This window comes from Vespa mandarinia, chromosome 12 (genome assembly GCF_050613455.1).
Source record: "Vespa mandarinia isolate Hongniang chromosome 12, ASM5061345v1, whole genome shotgun sequence".
NCBI lineage: Eukaryota > Metazoa > Arthropoda > Insecta > Hymenoptera > Vespidae > Vespa > Vespa mandarinia.
The window spans coordinates 3,992,501-4,007,500 of NC_140821.1; the positions used below are offsets into that span (position 1 = coordinate 3,992,501).

General features: G+C 33.0%; 1 protein-coding gene across 4 annotated transcripts in view; it reads right to left on the reverse strand.

Annotated features, from left to right (window-relative positions):
• The window catches only part of LOC118449432 (pseudouridylate synthase RPUSD2), an 81,998-nt gene that overhangs the window by 54,216 nt on the left and 12,782 nt on the right, over window positions 1-15,000 (reverse strand). Inside the window, exons 1-2 of one of the 4 annotated variants that reach the window (XM_085660764.1) lie at window positions 10,014-10,554; window positions 9,307-9,562 (exon numbers count right to left, since the gene is read on the reverse strand). The exons of 1 other annotated variant lie outside the window; for it this stretch is intronic. In XM_085660764.1, the coding sequence (XP_085516890.1) occupies window positions 9,307-9,456 (150 nt within the window). In that variant the 5' untranslated portion in view covers window positions 9,457-9,562; window positions 10,014-10,554. Of the gene's footprint in view, window positions 1-9,306; window positions 9,563-10,013; window positions 10,555-15,000 lie in introns of those variants that run through there. 2 more of the 4 variants (XM_035883948.2, XM_035883949.2) reach the window with 2 other exon arrangements.

Sequence of the window (15,000 nt, forward strand, 5' to 3'; positions counted from 1 at the left end):
CGTTCTCTGGCCGCCGCCATAATGGCGGGATTGCTGCAGTTGCAAAATCTCTTTCGGGGCGGCGTTTAACTTGGTGCCAAAATATTCTCTTCGGGAATACGTTGCGTAAATCTATAGAACGCACTTTCTGCGTGAGTATATATATATATGTGTACGTGCTTTATCTTCACATATATATATATATTTATGCGTGTGTGTGTGCGCGTATGTACATAATGGACCATGATGGTTTAATTATCGTAGCGAAAATCTTTGCATGCCGTTGACGGAACGTGTCCCTTATTCATTGTCTCTTCCTCTCTCTCCCTCCCCCTCTCTCTCTCTCTCGTTCTCTCCCTCTTTTGGTGCACGATAGTTACGTCACAGGATAACTATCATTCAAGTAGATATTTATACTTACAACTAGTATCAGATCATAGAAGAATAATCAAATTAATTGAGAGAATATAATGAGAACGTTGCGTGTATTCATTCAATGTTATTCTCCCAATGATTATTCTACCAAGAAGAACTATCTTGTACGCGTGAGAGTTTAAAGGTACAAAGTTCGGATTTATAGTCTAATGGCGTTAACGTCACACGTCAACTCGATTCTCGCTCGAGAAATCATGATCTCCTTCCCTATCTCTATTTCTCTTTCATTCTCTCCCTCATCCTCTCTCTCTCTCTATCTATCTGTCTATCTATCTATCGATCTATCTATCTATCCATCTATCTATCTCTTACTGTTTCTATGTTTCTATCTCTGTATATGTCCTAACTATTAGACCTGTTATATGCGCGTGCCGTTTAAAGGGCATCATCGTGAAACAAGTCGGAAACTGGAAATTCGAAAAGGCATTCCCATCGGGAGTTAGTTGCCAGTCCGTCTTTTAACATTCGGAACTCTACGTTAAGACGAAAGACGTTTGAGCGACATAGTTATATATGCACGTATCTTATGCTTCAATACGTTTAGATAGATATCTACTATTACAAATTCTTACTGATAATATTATTTTATTACCATTATTATTATTATTATTATTATTATTATTATTATTACGTATATTAAAATCGTATCAATTTGATACAATTCTATTACATTAAATTCCATATTCCTTGTAACGTAATGACCGATGGAAAATTGAATTGGGGGGTGGGGGGGTGGGGGGCGAAAAAAAGGAAGAATATAAATTAAAAAAAAAAAAAAGAGAGAGAGAAAAAAAAAGGCAAAAAGAATAAACAAAGCGTAGAGTTCGTGATTGAACGAAATACAAAACACAAAAAAAGGTAAAAAAAAGAGAGAGAAAGAAATATCGAGATCCGTTAACAACGATAGAAGATCAGAGAATTTTCATTTATTAAATGCGAATGCCGCAAATGAAACGACCACACACTTTGATAGAAGAACAAAACACAAAATCTGTATTTTATTCATACCAATGACATATCACTATGTATTTTTATATACATATATATATATATATATATATATATATATATATTATATTCATAATTTTAAAAGTTACGATAGACCAAAAGAACGCTACAAATGTTGACCAATAAACGTTAACGTATTACGTATATATTACGAAATTTCATTTGGTTAATGCAAATGGTTCGGAGAATGCCAGGATCTAGCCACGGATCTATAGGTTTACCGTAGCCTGGCGAATGCCAGGGAGGCCATCGATAGCGAGCGAAAGTTCAGGCAAGTGTTTGCTAGGCCAGAAGAGAGTAACGTCGTTCTACTCGTATCCACTCTTCTTCTTCGGCTTCTATTCCTCGTCGTTCTCGTTACGAACGAATGATGCGCTCGTGTTCGTCTCTATCTATCTATCTCTCCCACCCTCCCTTCCTCCCACTTTCTCTCTCTCTCTCTCTCGTCTTTCCCCTTCTCGTTCTCTTCCACTATCATATACGCCATCCTCACAAAGTACCATTACGTAATTACGCCACTTCACCACGAAAAGAAGTGCACTCTATTTCTTCCTTTCTTTACGAGTTTTTTTTCTCTTTCTTTCTTTCCTTCCTTCTTTCTTTAATTTTTTTTCCTTACACTATCTCCTTTTTTTCTTCTTCTTCTTTTTCCCTTTCCGCTATCAATACTTATCTATCAAACCGTTAACATCCAAAATGCAATCAACATCCATTCGCATTCCTCATTTTTCTCGCTATTACTTAAACGTTCGTACTCTGTAGAGATAGGTAGAAAAAAAAAGAAAGAAATAGAGAGAGAGAGAGAGAGAGAGAGAGAGAGAAGAACCAAAAGAGATAAATCGATCGATATTCAATTCGTTCAAGGTACACGATATTTTTTATAGATCGTGAAATTTCTTAACGATCTTTATCAATGAGATTAGATAAATAGTGAAAGATATAGTGAGATTGATATAATGGAAAATTTATTATAACAAATGTAGATAAGTAATGTAAGATTTTGTAACGTGTAATTTACTTGTAACTTGTTATGGATATCTGTGATATTACATAGATTTTGAAATTTCTCATTATTATTATTATTATTATTATTATTATTATTATTATTATTATTATTATTATTATTATTATTATTATTACTATTATTATCATAAACGCTTGTAAAGAGTAATGAATCACGATTTGATCATATATATATATATAGATATTCATATGAGTAATTTCGAGAAGATCGTAATTGATATCAGGATGAGTACTCGAAAATTGCGTATTCAGCAATTTCTCGTTGAATATTCGAATCGTTGAAATTAAATCGTTTCGATCAAACGTGAACGAACGATAGGAATGTATAATATGAAATAACTGTATATTAAATCGTTTGATTGTGTTTCTATCGAATATTTGTATGAATATTTTAATATAAGATATTAACGTTAAAACATTATCATTTAAATGTCGTTTTTCCTTCCTTCCTTCCTTCCTTTTTTTTCTGCTTTTTCTTTTTCTTTTTTTTTTTCTTTCTGTTTTTTTTTTTTTTTTTTTGTAATTATCGATCGCATATATAAATCGATAATTATTCACGGCAATGGATCGTATGTAAAAATAGAATAAAATATACGGAGGTATATAATAATTCTTCGTTGATTTCATCAGATGAGATGCATGCTTACATATACATATACATATATATATATACCATGTATAAATTTATATATATATATATATCGACAAACGACGAGCCGCGAAAGAACGTATAATGCGACGTAACGAAAAGGTCAAGTCGTTGAGTCACGAGACGAGACTTCTGAATTCTCTTTTAGATGTATAATGTGTATTTGCGTGTACGTAAAAGAGAAAGAGAATGAGAGAGAGAGAAAGAGAGAGAGAAAGAGAGAAAGAAAGAGAGAGAGAGAAAGGGAGAGGAAATGAAGAAGAAGAGAAAAAGAGAAAGAGAGAAACTCGGTGACTAGACGAAGAACTAACTTTGTGCTCTCTCACCAAAGTAGGCAAGGCAAGACAAGGTATAGTAAGGCATAGTAAAGGATAGGCAAGGTAGGCAAGGTAGGCAAGCTACACAAGAGAAAATATGTACCAGGCCGAGCACAAGTTTCTCTCTTTACTCTTTCACGACCCTTTACGGATTCGCAAAAGCCTCGTTCTAACCATAGACTTCCCGCGGTGTAGCTACATAATCGAACTTCTTCGAAGATTTCTTCTTGACTACTTCCCCACCACCCGGCAACCCAAACATCCCCTTGCCCCTTACCTGCACCCCCTCCACCACAATCACCGTCGCTACCATTTTCGAAGGGTAAAGTTTTTACTGATAATCTTCATCTTTTTAAAGAGGAAAATTTTATTTTCCCATAACGTACGATGACTTACTAACATCGAACTAACAAGATTATCACATTTTCGTAATTTCAATGAAGTAACTTTGACCGATCATCTTCGACGATGACTTCTATCAGATTGAAAGAGGGATCTCGATACATATATATACATAAATACACATACACACACATATATATATATATTTTATTGTAAATTTGTTTCGTGATATTTATCTACTCGTCACGGGACGAGTTAACACGATTAAATTCAATTTATCGTCGTTGTCATTTCGTCATCGTCTAGACATAAAGAGTCAAAGAAAGAAAGAAAGAAAGAGATAGAGAAAGAGAGAGAGAAAGAGAAAGAGAGAGAGAGAGAGAAAAAAGAAAAAACGATACGCATGTACAATTAGATTACATATGTATATATATTGACCTACTCTTCATCGACAAGTTCACCTTTTCCTTACTACTCCTTGATCTCTCAAGGTAAAAAAAAAAGAAGAAAAAAAAAAAAAAAAAGAAAAAAAAAGAAGACGTACGTTTTATAACGCTTCTTCTTTGTATGTCAGCGATTTTACCCTTTTCTGGAATGAAAGTTTCAGTTGAATTGTATTAACCGATTTTCAGTGTGTATAAAAACGATCGTTTCGCGGCAATAACATCCTCTAGTTGGCTAATTAACGTATCCTCGAAATACAATGGAATCTTCCAATTAAATCGTTCCCTCATTATACATACATACGGATATGTTATCAGAAATTTCATCGTTTTCGGTGGAATAAAAAGAAAAGGAAAGAAGATGATTATATGGAACATCGATTTTACGTAATTCAATTTTATTTCTTCTTTTTTTCTTTCTTTCTTTCTTTCTTTCTTTCTTTATTTTTGTTTTTTTTTCTTTTTGCGTTTGTGTGTGTGTGTGTGTGTGGATTTCCTAATCGACCGTATAATTAACCAGTTATTGGATTATACTGATTTATTTCGTCTTCCTATATTATCCTTCTAAGAAACATTTCTTATCGACTTATGGTCCAATAGGTCGAACCTAAGATATATATATATATATATATATATATATATATATATATGATTTTAGCCTCGACTGTATTCTGGCAGAGGAAGAAGATGCCACTGTCATCTGTCAACGACGTGGCTCGTCTACAGATTACGTAAAGTTCGTGTCGCATGAGCTTGAGCGCTCGCGCGCGGGCACGAGAGAGAGAGAGAGAGAGAGAGAGAGAGAAAGAGAGAGAGAGAGAGAGAGAGAGTGAGAGTGAGAGTGAGAGAGGGGGAGAGAGAGACAGAAAGAGGGAGAGCGTGTATGCACATCTTCTCGAAGGAAGAGGAATTGGAGAGAAGATACGGCCGACATTACGATCGTAGTCATTGTGTGGAAGATAATTGAGCGCTCGGAATAACCGTAGAGCCCTGTTACCGCACACAAAATAGGGATGTAAATTCTCTCACCGTGTAGTATTGTCGTACATACATATGTCACGATCGAGAAGATCGACAATTGGAACTAGAAATGAAATTCTTATCGTTCAAACGGACACCATATCAACAATCGTTGAATATCTATTGAGATATGATAATATAAAAGATTATTTAAAAATTTTCATGTATAATATAAATGATTATTTTTAAAAACGTTAAACGTCGATATATATATATATATATATATATATATATATATATATATATCGACATTTATATATATATATATAAGATCGATGAGGAATTATTCTTCTCTCTCTCTCTCTCTCTCTCTCTTTTTTGTTGTATTTTTTCCCTCCCCGATGGAAAATGAAAAAAAGCAAAAAAGAAAAAAAAAAAATAATAATAATAATAATAATAATAATAAAAAAGAAAAGAAAAGAATAATTACGTTTATACATAGCACACATAATTAAATCACAACTCGTTACATTAATTTATATTAAAGTTTAATTTATAAGCTAATACGTATCACCGAAAATTGAATTCAATCTTTTGAACTTATTTATTTCGCTTATAAAAGAAGGTAATAAATAGATGCGGATATGACGACACACATTGGAAAGGAATCGATAGATATAATTAGATCAATTTAAACGAGGAAATAGTTTTTCTTTGGTTAGATAGATAGAAAGGGATAGTATATATGTATGTGTGTGTCTGTCTGTCTGCTGTATGTGTATGTATGTATATGTGTATGTGTGTAAATGAGAAAGAAATAATGAAAGAATGACAGATAGAGAAAGAAATAGAGAAATAGAGAAAGAGAGAGAGAGATAGAGAGAGAAAGAAAGAAAGAGAGGGAAAGAGAGTGAAAGGGAAAAAAGGAAAGATGGAGTAAGACGCGCGCAACATTTTCCTTGAAGAAATGTTGCTACCCACCAGACCAGGCTCTCCCGGAGACGTTGTTGCACACCTGTTAGCTCGTAACGCCTCGTACACTTCTATATATTTATTTTACTCCAGTTTGTAAACGTATTGCCCTAGGAATACGAGTATATATATATATATATTTCTTATTGAACGTTACGATTTCTTGTGCATTTCGGTACCTCGAACTTTAACTAACCCTCCTTCTTTCCTGTTGGAAAGCTAAGGGAGAAAAGCTACGCGAAGGTATACGTAAGGATTTATAGGGGCCAAAATAGAGAATTATGAAATCAGTTCAGACCGGATCGATAATCTCTCTCTCTCTCTCTCTCTCTCTCTCTCTCTCTCTCTCTCTCTCTCTCTCTCTCTCTCTCTCTCTCTTTCTCTCTCTTTCTTTCTTTCTTTCTCTCTTTCTCTCTCTCCCTTTCTCTTTCCTTCTCAACGAAGAACTCAAAGTAATATGTTCGATGGGATACATTCATTGAAATTTTATTTCGACGATTGGTATTAGATAATGAATTTACTTAATAAATCTTTTTTCAATTTTATTTTTTTCTAAGGATTTTCTTTTTCTTTCATACATATATATATATATATATATATATATATATATATATGTGTGTGTGTGTGTGTGTGTGTGTGTGTGTGTGTGTATAGAAAACGCCGCACACTTTTGGATCGTGCGGAATTTTTAATTCGTTGCTCTCGGAGATTATGAATTTACATAAAACATCCTTTATTTTTCCTTTCTCTCTATCTTCCTCTCTTTCTCTCTCTCTCTCTCTCTCTCTCTCTCTCTCTCTCTCTCTCTCTCTCTCTCTCTCTCTCTCTCTCTTTCTATCCTCCGAAGCAACATATTTTTTCTGAATTTTTATTTCACCAATCCGAGCTAACGAATTTACATTTACCATTAATTTTCTCTTTTTTTTTTGTTTCTTTTCTTTCTTTCTTTCTTTCTTTCTCTTTCTCTTTCTTTTTCTTCTTCGTCTTCTTCTATTTTATCTTTAAAAATGCGACCAACGTTTCGAGCGAAGAAATTCCTCTATCTTACAGGAGAAATTACGGTAATACCGAGGGCAGGAAGACGGAGAAGGTGTGCTCGTGATTAGGTTTGTTCTCTCTCTCTTTCTCTTTCTCTCTCTCTCTCTCTCTCCCTCTTTTTCTCTTTTTAACGATAGAAAAAATCTAAGGGGGAAAAAAAAGTGATCGTTCGCGAATGTGGTTGGGCCACTCGTATATGGTAGCGTGGTACGGCAAAGTGGTCGTCAAATTATAGCCATGCACTCTGGTAACGTTTACGATGTCGTTCAAAGTATATCATCTTCGATGTTACTTACTTCGATATAAATTCGTTGAAAACTATGGACTTCCCTCTACCTTTCTTTATCCATCCATCGATATATATACATATTATACATAGGATAGATATCCCACGCACACAACCATACATATGTATATATATATATTGATATCGAATAGGATACTAAAAATTATATTGTTTCTAATACCTACGATAATATTTTCTTTTTTCTTTTCTTTCTTTCTTTTTATTTTATTTTATTTTATTTTATTTTATTTTCTTTTTTCTTTTTCTTTTTTTTTTTTTTTTTTTTTTTTTTTAGAGATACGCATTCAATTTAAATTCTATAAGTCAATTTCTAAAGAGAATATCTAATAGTTCCATTAAGAGACAGACGTTCTAACGGCTAATATATTTCAAACGTTGGCGACAATCCTAATTTACATGTCTTGGCAAAATTTATAAGTAGTAACAGTTTATTGCCTGGCAATGTGCATTCGATATAGTTCGAACAATGATTGTTAAGATATCTTCGATACCTTCTGATAATGCATTAGAGATAACGTTAAAATTGAACGACAAGTAAGTATCGTATTGTTCGTGACTGTTGTTATATTCTCCTCAATGCACTTTAACTAGAACGATAAGGTTCATAGTAAATGAATCTTAATACGTATTTTCAAATGTCTAAAGTAAGCTGAAAATAATTAAAAGTACGATGTACCTTACTGTAATAGTAAAAGGAAATTTTATTTTTATTATTTCTCATTTTTTTTTCCTTCTTTTCTTTTTTTTTGCTTTTCTTTTTTCTTTTCTTCCTTTTCAGATAAAAAAACCTATCGAAGATTTTTTGAATTTCAACGAATTATTACTCCGTAAATTATTTCGAATAAATAGGCTCCTATATATTATATATATATATGTGTGTGTGTGTGTATGTGTGTGTATGTGTGTGTATTAGAAATTGTTTAAACTTTAATTAATTTCATTAATAAGATTAATAGGATTGTCGATAGACGATATCATGTCCGATTTCGAAAATTCGTCGAATGGTCTTTTTTTGTTTTTTTTTTTTTTTTGTTAAATCAAGTAATTAAATTAATTCACGATCATAAGGTCAAGTTAGATTAGAATCGTTTAAGAACCATGTCTATGCATGATAGAGGACAGACGTTTCAATGGAAAAGTTATCGTCGATATCACAAACGTAAGAGTATTATAGATAGATCGATTCGTTTGATCCAATTCTCGTTCTCGTTACATACGTTTATAGTTTTTTTAACACACACAGACATGTATATATGTATATATATATATATATATATACTTATAACATAACATGTAAATTATGTACATTATAGGATCTATTTTTATCGAAACAAATATTCTTTTAAGATGCAATCCAAGGCTGCCGAAAAGACGCGACGTACGAACGATAAAATAGTTTAGCATAAATAAACAATGTAAACTACGAGTAGTTGGTTAACTTTACTGCCCAATCGTGCGTTCGAGAGTTAGTATAGTATTTTAGAAAAGAGTGGAAGAGAGAGAAAGAGAGAGAGAGAGAGAGAGAGAAAGAGAGAGAGAGAGAGAGAGAGAGAGAGAGAGAGAATAAAAAGAGAAAGAAAAAGAGGTGACAAATTCGAAGAACATCGATTCGTTAGATTATCGGATTCTTCGGTTGACCAGGACGAGCATGAAAAAGAAAAAGAAGAAGAGACAAAAGGAAACCAAAGAAAGAAAGAAAGACAGATAGAAAAAATAATAAAAAAAAAGAAAAAAAAATAAAACGAAAAGATAGAAGAAAGAAAAAAAAGAAAGGCAAGAGACGTAAAACGAAATGTATGAAAATAGTTTATGGGAAAAGTATAGAAGCCGTACCTTTCGTGGTTCCGGAGCATAAATGCCCGGTAAGGGTGCCAATAGATGCAATCCGGGATTTGGTAGACCGGATGCCGGATGTCCTGGCGGTATCGGTAGTGGCACCAGCTTTAGGCCCCAAGGTAAATACCACGGCGCCGTATGGTGCATCCTGTTTCTTCAGAAGACTTTCAAGGGTCGTGTCAGATTTCTGATGCAATATGCCAGGATGGATCGCCGGATCCACCAAAGGACGACTATAGTATCCCGTGCGATCCTTAAATCGCGAGAAATAGTTCTCGACAGGTCGCAGAGAATGACGGTGATAATGATGATGATGATAACAATGAGGAATAATAATGACGATGATGATAATGATAATGAAGATGATAATGATGATGACGATGATGATGATTATAATGATATAGATAATGTAGATGATAATGAAGAAAATGAGATAGAATAAAAAGAAGAAGAAGAAGAAGAAGAAGAAAAAATATTAGGACAGGCTAGACGTATATATATTTGTGTATGTATAGGTATATATATATATATAATTATATATATACATATATATACATATATACATATATATATATATATATATATAAGAAGAAGAAGAAGAAGAAGAAGAAGAAGAAGAAGAAGAAGAAGAAGAATTAGAATGAGAAGAAAAAGAAGAAATAGGATGAGAAGGAGAAGGACAAGATGAGAAGAAGGATGATCACCTTGGCATTTTCCGTCGACGATATAAAAAATGTAGGTATATGTGTTTGATGATCTCTTATCTTATATCTTTGATCTCCTTGATCATAACTTTGTACTGGGACATGAAACGTCACAGAACACGTTGTACCACGATAATATTAAAAGGATCGTTCTTGATCCTCGTCATCCTGCAAGCTCTAAACACGAAATAGATATAACTCAATTTTTCTATCAAAATGTTCTTTTCTTTTTCTTTCTTCTTTCTCTCTCTCTCTCTCTCTCTCTCTCTCTCTCTCTCTCTCTCTCTTTCTCTCTTTCTTTCTTTCCTTTTTCCTTTTTCTTCTCTCTTTTTTTCCTTTTTACTTTCTTCCTTCTTTCTTCTTTTTTTTTGTCTTCTTATCTTACTTCTTATCTTCTATTTCGATTTGTTTATTCGTATGAAGAAGCTTAAGAAGATACGAAGATCGTATATGCTCGAAAGAGAACGAACTTGTCCAAAGACGACGAAATTACGGACTCGCACGATGGACTCCCCGCGAACGCGCGGCGACGACTGATCGACGATCGAGCGTCTATGCTCGAGCACATGGCCGCGCGCGCGAGCGCGAACTTCCATCCCACCTCCCACCAATCTCCTCGCCAATACTATACGCACTTATACACGCGTACTCTCTCTCTCTCTCTCTCTCTCTCTCTCTCTCTCTCTCTCTCTCTGTCTCTCTCTTTATCTAATGTTGCTCTCTTGCTCTATGTGTGTATCATTACGTACAAGCTAGACACGATGTCCCACGTTCACGCCCCCTCCCCTCTTCCCCTCCATGGTAAACGCATTTTCATTGTGTTTTGAGCCTCTTAAATCATTGGCTCCTTCCCTTTTGCGGTACACGATTTTGTTTCTGAAAATATTCACCCAGAGAAATCAGGGAGCTTCAATATTTGAACTCCTTCCAAATCAAGAATTTTCATTTTTGTATTGCGAAATTTTAATCGAAATATTAGATAATCAAGGAAATTCATCGCTTGTTTAAATTTTATATATATATATATATATATATATATATATATATAAATTTTTTATCAATAAAATGAATAATATTGCATGGAAAATATTTCTACATGGTTAAAATATGAATTAATTGAAAAATATCGAAAGACATTAATGAATAAATTTTGATTGACGAATGAGAATAAGAAATAACGTATTGAAATAACACGTATGTATTTCTTGGAACTCGAATATTAACTAATATAGAAAATTTTGGATCGTAAAATATTGAAATATGATTGGAAAACATTCAATTTATTGAATAAGAGGAAAATATCGTAACCAGATCAGATTGCCAATAATCAGGGGGTGAGGGGAGAAAAGGATCGGAGAAAGCACTCGAAGTAAGAAAGATTTCGAATTATTAAAGTTATCGGTTTGACGATAGAATTTTGCCAAAGAGCAAGACAATACGATATTGTTTTATATATATATTTTTTTTCTTTTTTTTATTCTTTGAAAATTTACAAAGAAATTCAATTCCCCTATTACACTCCATTTTCAAAGTTTGCCCCTGTTGATGGAGAAGATCTCTACTCTCGGGCTATTTGCTATCGTCATATTTCTATGCCGTTAGGTGAAAGAGGATTTGTGCTTTCATAGACACGATCCATCTACCACCTTGACAGTTAAGAGAAAGAGACAGAATGGTACGCGCACCAGTTGTATCTTAATGAACTATAATAATTGAGAGAGGAAGTTAGATTTGTCTTTTCTACGTTAGTCTTTGCCAAAGTTCTAACAATAAATTGAAATAAATCTTTTGAATTCTCTAGTTAATAATACTCTTAAATTACATATATATGTATATATAAATATTATATATTTATATATATATATATATATATATATATAAATATATATTGTATAAAAAGCATTTAATAAGAAACAATACAGTATACATATAAAACTATAAACTATTACTACTACTACTATTACTACTACTACTACTAATAATAATAATAATAATAATAATAATAATAATAATAATAATAATAATAATAACAATAACAATAACAATAACAATAACAATAACAACAACAACAACAACAACAACAACAACAACAAAAAGGAATAAATCCTAAGACGTACTTTTAAGTATTTGCAGTGTAGATAATTTAGTACAAAAAAAGAAAAAAGGGAGAAAAAAGTAAGCAGCTTTGAAGCTTTTCTTCGTCGAGAAGGAGCACCCTTTTTTTTTTTTTTTTTTTTTTTTTATTAAAACGCATTTGTAGAAAAAGTAAGAGACCCAAGGAGAACTTCGTGAAAGAGACGAAACCCTTTTTTTTGGGGGGGGAGGGAGAGGGGGATAACTCGTACACCAACGTCAAAGACTTTTAACCGACTTGTAACAATATATGTGTTATGTAAAAAAACATAGAGAGAGAGAGAGAGAGAGAGAGAGAGAGAGAGAGAGAGACTCTTTCAGTGTTCACCTATAAATCCGTAAGATGCCGTCATGCGAAGATCGTTAAGAAAAATACGTGCTTCGATGAGATGAGGTAAGGCAAAGATGAAAGCGGCATACTCGAAAGTGTAGATATATAGTATATAAGTGTTGAGAAGTTGGATGACGTTGGTCATCCTCTACGTCATATCGAGAAAAATCTTAAGTGCTATGTCCAACGTGTTTCGTACTACTCTACGAAACTAGACGACTATACGAATATTTCTCTCGTTTCTTCGTATCTCTTCTAAATCCTTGATTTCAATCAAAATTTTCACGATACCGAAGTCATCGATCGACGTTCTTCCTTTTTGCGAAAATGTGTTCTTTAATGTTAAAAAAAGAAAAAAAAGAAAAAAAAAAAAAAAAAAGACAGAAATAATCTTTTACTTCTTATCAATATTATCAAACAAAATCTAGAGAAAACTATGTTTTAATTAACGAAGAGAAAGATAGAGTTTATCACTTTGATCCTAAAGTCGTATTAATACATCGTTCTATACGATGAAATGTCTTAAAATTTATAATTCAAACAATTATAACAACAGTAATAATAATGATACCAATTAATCAAGATTAGATTCCTTTGAAGATTATTCAAATACACGATAATATCGCTTAACTATAGATAAAAGATCGAAACGTTTCGATTGTAGATTAAATTTACAGATTATTTATTTTTATACATATATATATATATATATATATATATATATATATATATATCTTCGAATCTGAAAACTGAATCAATTAACGTTGAAATAGAAGCGAATAAGGTTACATCATTTGGTTTAATAAATGAATATCTCGATTGAATTTCTTAGAAAAGATAATAATGAACTATTTTGAATGATGTACTCTTTAAAGAATCTAACTACTGTTCTACTAACAATGGATTCGAAAAATCGTTCCCATTAAACATAAATTATGATTGAACGATTTAAAACTTTTGATAAGTTTTTGATCTCTCTCTAATTTCAGAAACAATTTCTATTTCGCAATAATCACAACGAAGTTAACATAATGCAAATGGGATCGGGCGCATCGTATCGAAGTTATTTCTATTAGAGAAAAACTTTTAACGATACTCCGTAATTCTGTGCGAGAATATATTATTCATAAGAATGATCATTTAAAACGCGCGTAAGCATAACTTGACGTAACGTTCGACGTTTCAATGACAATACCAAGAATCTCATCGGTAGTGGTGACTCGTTCGTTCGTTCGAGGATTGATGAAAATAGGAAATTCTAACCGGCTCGACGATAAATCGTCGTCGTCGTCGTCGTCGTCGTCGTCGTGGTTTGAGTTATAAGAAGGATTAAAAATTGTGCCGCAGGGAAGTTGGCTTAGCGGAAATGCAACGTAGAGAAGTAAAGGGGGCTCGGCTTAAACGCGATTCTGATTCTGGATCCCCTTTACCGGAGTGCTGGAGTGAACATTGAATCTCTGGTTTCCCAGATGATTCGGCACTTTCAGCTTCTTCTTCGTTCGTCGAGTTGATTTATTCTATTTTTCTTTCTTTTTCTTTTTTTCTTTTTTTTCTCTTTTTTTCCCCTTTCTTTCCTCGTTATTTCCTCGACAAAATTCTAATTCGGCGAAAGGAATAAATTTCATAATTGCTTTAATCAAAAGCCAAAGTCAAGGAATCAACGTGAAGGGAGGGAAAAAAAAAAGAAAAAAAAAAAAAAAGAAAAGAAAAGAAAAAAGAAAAAATAGAAAAACGTACAACGTACGTAAATTACAAAATGTTATTATTGTTATTGTTATTGTTGTTGTTATTGTTTATACAGGCCGAACTATATTCGTGTTTTATTCAACGAAGCGAGAACAATAATTGAACGAGGTGTCGGTGAAGCGTATCCAGGTAGAAGCGACGAGAAATACGACAAAGCCCTTCAATAAATAGGACAACATATAAAGCATCAGTAGTATGCAGTTACAACGGTTTACTGTAAATCTACACTATAGGGAGAAGTTCGATGAATCCCACGATAGATTTTAATTAAATTTCCGCGGGGCTCGTCTAAACGTTGGCTCTTCTTCTCACGATCGAACTCGCGAGTCTCTAACGTTCATCGTAAAACTAGACACACGTACATAAACACACACACACACACACACATATACGTACACTTATATGTATATATAATACATTCGTAGATAAATAGTTAGAGTGTATGTAAGAACACGTAAGAATATATCGTGTACCCTTGACACGATCAGTTGGATCGTTGCCTCGCGCAATTAAAGAGCCATAGCAAAGAGACATACGTTATTAAGTCTAAAGTAAGTACTTATATTCGTAAGTAAATCTATACGTAAGAGATATATATATATATATATATATATATATATATATAAAATATTAATAAAAGAAAAAAAAATTAGTAATATAATTTTCTACAAAGGAAACTTTTGTGTTCTTTCTCATCCTTCGTTTATTTCTTTTCAAAAGTAAACCACGATATTTCCTTTGGTTTCGATCTTGGATATATGGTACGCGATCGTTGAC